At 46.5% G+C, this 3,898-nt stretch overlaps 1 protein-coding gene across 1 annotated transcript; it reads left to right on the forward strand.

Moving 5' to 3' along the window:
• Window positions 48-530, forward strand: LOC107646379. The gene has a single exon (XM_016350566.1). It carries the CDS (start codon window positions 48-50, stop codon window positions 528-530), a length of 483 nt encoding a protein of 160 aa, XP_016206052.1.

Below are 3,898 nucleotides of genomic sequence, written 5' to 3' on the forward strand. Positions count from 1 at the left end.
CCGATGCACTATGGGCCTATCGAACGGCCTACAAGACACCCATTGGCATGAGCCCCTTCCGGCTTGTATATGGTAAAGCATGTCACTTACCGGTGGAAATTGAACACAAAGCTTATTGGGCCGTAAAGGAGTGTAATATGAGCTTGGGTGGAGCCGGAGTAGAAAGAAAACTTCAATTGGCTGAATTAGAATGTATGAGATTGGAAGCTTACGACAACTCCAGACTTTATAAGGAAAAGTTGAAAGCCATCCATGACAAGAACATTAGGAGAAGGGAATTCGGACCCGGTGACCTAGTCCTTCTCTACAATTCAAGGTTGAGATTACTACCAGGAAAGCTTAGATCAAGGTGGGATGGGCCCTACCAAGTGGAGAAAGTAGAACCTTATGGAGTCTACCACTTGCGCCACCCATCAAGCCCGGACATCTTCAAGGTAAACGGGCACCGTCTCAAATTGTATCATGGTGAGCAAAGAAAGAACGCCAAGGAATTTGAAGTGTTCCTCTTGAGGGATGCAACTCTTGAATAAACACTATAAGCTACTGAAGGTCCAACTTAAGGACGTTAAACAAAAGTGCTAGGTGGGAGACACCCCACCATGGTAAGATCTTCCTTTGAGACTTGTACATAGACACTTGACTTCATGTTTGTTAGCTAGATTTTAATGACAACTCCCCTTCATTTGTTGACTTCATTTGCTATAGTTCTTAAGTGGCTGTATGGAGGGGGGGTTTGAAATGTCAAAAATGGTGTAACCACTTGTAAATTTAGAAAAACCCACCCCTCTGCGCGTGCGCGCACATGGCGCGTCCGCGCACATGGGCGAAATCTGCCAATCGGCGCGCAAGCGCACTGTGCGCGTCCGCGCCGATTGCCTTGCTGCCCCCTAGTACATTCTACAGAGAGTTCAGCCTCTCTCAAGCCTACACTAAGCCACCAGCCCAGCACCTTTGCCGCGTGCGCGCAGCTGGCGCGTACGCGTCCATACAAAGCGAGCACGGAATGCGCGCGCGCGCCACAGCCGCGCACGTGCCCTTTCACTCTGCATTCCTCTCTGGGCCATTTCACAGAGAGTTAAGCCCCCTCCAGGCCCCTCTCATGCCTGGGGCACAACCACGTGGACGCGTACGCGCACTGTGCGCGCGCGCGCCAACACACGCTAAAGCAATCTCTGGTACTTCGTCCAGAGAGTTATGCCACCCCTGTGCCTCTCCTGTGCCCCCAGCCCAAGCGCATGGACGCGCACGCGACATGTGCGCGCGCGCGCGTCCCTAGTCACCTTACTCCCTGCGCGAGCGCGCACCGCGCGCGCACGTGCCGGTGATCGACGCCACCTTTAAGAAGGGCACACTTACCCCTTCATTCTCATTCCACTTCTCTTCTTCTTCCACATCCTTCTCCATCTCACAAGGTATTATACTAGGCCCCCTCTTAGTCCAATAATCTCTTGTGGTTCTTATTCATTTAGTTGCACCATCTTTTAGGTAGTTTCTTTCTTCCTTTCTCTCTCTCCCTTCTTTCTCTAGTTACTTCCTTGGGATGTCTTTGCTCTCTCCTCTCCTTCAATCCAATTCTTCATGGGCATTTGGGTCTCAAACTAACTTACATGCATAGATGAATGGTGTTGCTTTATTTTCTTGCAATTAATATGCACTATAATCATTAATAATGGATTGTGGAATGTTACATCGCCCCCACTCTCACATAATCAAATACTATTTCATGAATGCACGCCAAGTGTTCGATGAAAGGCACACTTGAATTTTGGACTTATTGTGACTACCTTGCCTCTCAACCAATCACTTTTGAGTGCATTCCCACTTTCCACAAACCATTCATCTCCATTTTCTTAGCTTGCCTTCCATTTATGGTCCATAAGGGTGTGTGCTTCTCATGCTTCTTCCTTGCATGCTTAAACTACCCTTGCACCACATGAAAATTATTTGCCTTGCTCTTCACACATTATCCTAGTTACATGTTGCAGCTGTCATGTAACTAAGATACCCATATTCTATGGCATAACTTTTCATTACATAGAGCTCATGTCCCTCCACTTCTTTGGGTTTGATATTTTTCCTTTCTTGCTTTCACAGGATGGTCATCAAAAAGGACAACGGGAAAGGCCCCAAGAAGCCAGCTTCCAATAAAGCGCGCCAAGAACTAACGGCCAGGCCCCTCCTGAAGAAGACCAAGGGCCCCGTTGACGTTCTAGAGAAGGACAACCCTCCTAAGGATTCAAACAAGTTTCCCAACCGTTACTGCAAACTTGTTTACTCCAGAATGATTGAAAGGAATTACCACCCGGAACCCCTCCTAGTCTTACCGGCTCAACTCAGTCCGATTGTGATGCCACACATTGACCGGAGGCATTGGAGGTTCCTCTTGAGGCAACCAACGGAGGCCAATCTCTCATGGGTGGTGGAATTCTACTCCAACTTCCACTCACCTCATCTCACATCAATATTTGTGCGCCGAAAATAAGTGTCGGCCACAGTGGAAACCATCCGAGAAGTCCTTGGAATTGCACCGTCAACGGATGCATATGACGCCTACCAAGAAGTCTTGGCTACATGCATTGACCGTGCATTCGATTGGAGCGCGATCCTCCGCGTCATTGCTTTACCCGACGCATATTGGATTCGGGGGACCATAAAGCGAAGACCCAAGGGTTTAGATGTCCGCCACCTCACTCAAGAAGCTACGGCATGGGCCCAAATTCTAGCTCACTACGTGCTCCCGAGCACACATGGGTCATCCATCACCGCCGAGCTTGCCTTATTGATATGGTGCATCTTGACCGAGAAACCGGTCAACGTTCCGCATGCCATCCGCCAATCCATGGGGCGCATTCATGCCAAGGGAAATCTACCATTCCCGGCTTTAGTGACGGCATTAGTTGCGAAAGCCGGCGTCAACCGGGAGACTAAAGATAGGCGAACCTCAATACCGGTCGATGGTGACATCATCCCGACCAAGAGATGCCTCAAGCCTCCGGAAGTCACCAAGGACATTGAACTACCCACACCAACTGGCCACGCTACCACTTCATCTACATCACAAAAACCGGCCGCCCAACGCCTTGAAGACCTTCACAACAAAGTAGACCGTTATGAGAGGCGTAACCAACGCCGCTATGCTCATGTCAAGAGGCTTCTAAGCATGATCACCCCACCAATGGAGGAACCCGATATCTCCACCGTGGTTACATCTTATAACCACTTATTTTTCCTTCTTGTGTGCATTATTCTCTCTCTATGACTGTGATCTTTGATTTGTTTGATTCTTTATGTCCATTATTTGGTGTATTCATGCATTTATATGATTGAGGCCATCATTTCATTAGCTCACTCACCCAAATGGCCTTACCTTCGATCTTCCTTCGTTAGCCAAATTTGAGCCTACGATTAACCCACTCTGTTCTTAATTTAACACATTACAAGCCTTAAAGCGGAAAACAACAAAAGTCCTTATTTGGATCTTTGATTAGCTTAGGCTAGTGTGTGTGAGTATCATTCAAGTGTGAGAACCTTGGGACATTGGGTGAATAGAAGGGTATTTTGTATTATTATTGAAAATATTGGGAATTGGGTACATACTCATGAATTGATCAAATGTAAAACCTTATGCATTGACGCTCTTGCATATAAAAAAATGAGAAAAACAAAAGAATAAAAGAAAAAGAAGAACAATATGGAAAAGAAAAAGAAAAATAGAAAAAGAAAGAAAAAAAAAGGGGAAGAAAAAAATTAATAAATAGGGGACAAAATGCCCCAAAGTGAAGCTCAAGAGGAATCAATGCATAAGTATTGTGAAACGAAAAGAAAATGCATGAGTATGTGGAAAAGTGAGGAATGGGTAGTTAGGTTAGTACTTAATTGTATAGGTCATTATATAGGT

The sequence above is a fragment of the Arachis ipaensis genome, chromosome B06, assembly GCF_000816755.2.
Source record: "Arachis ipaensis cultivar K30076 chromosome B06, Araip1.1, whole genome shotgun sequence".
Lineage (NCBI taxonomy): Eukaryota > Viridiplantae > Streptophyta > Magnoliopsida > Fabales > Fabaceae > Arachis > Arachis ipaensis.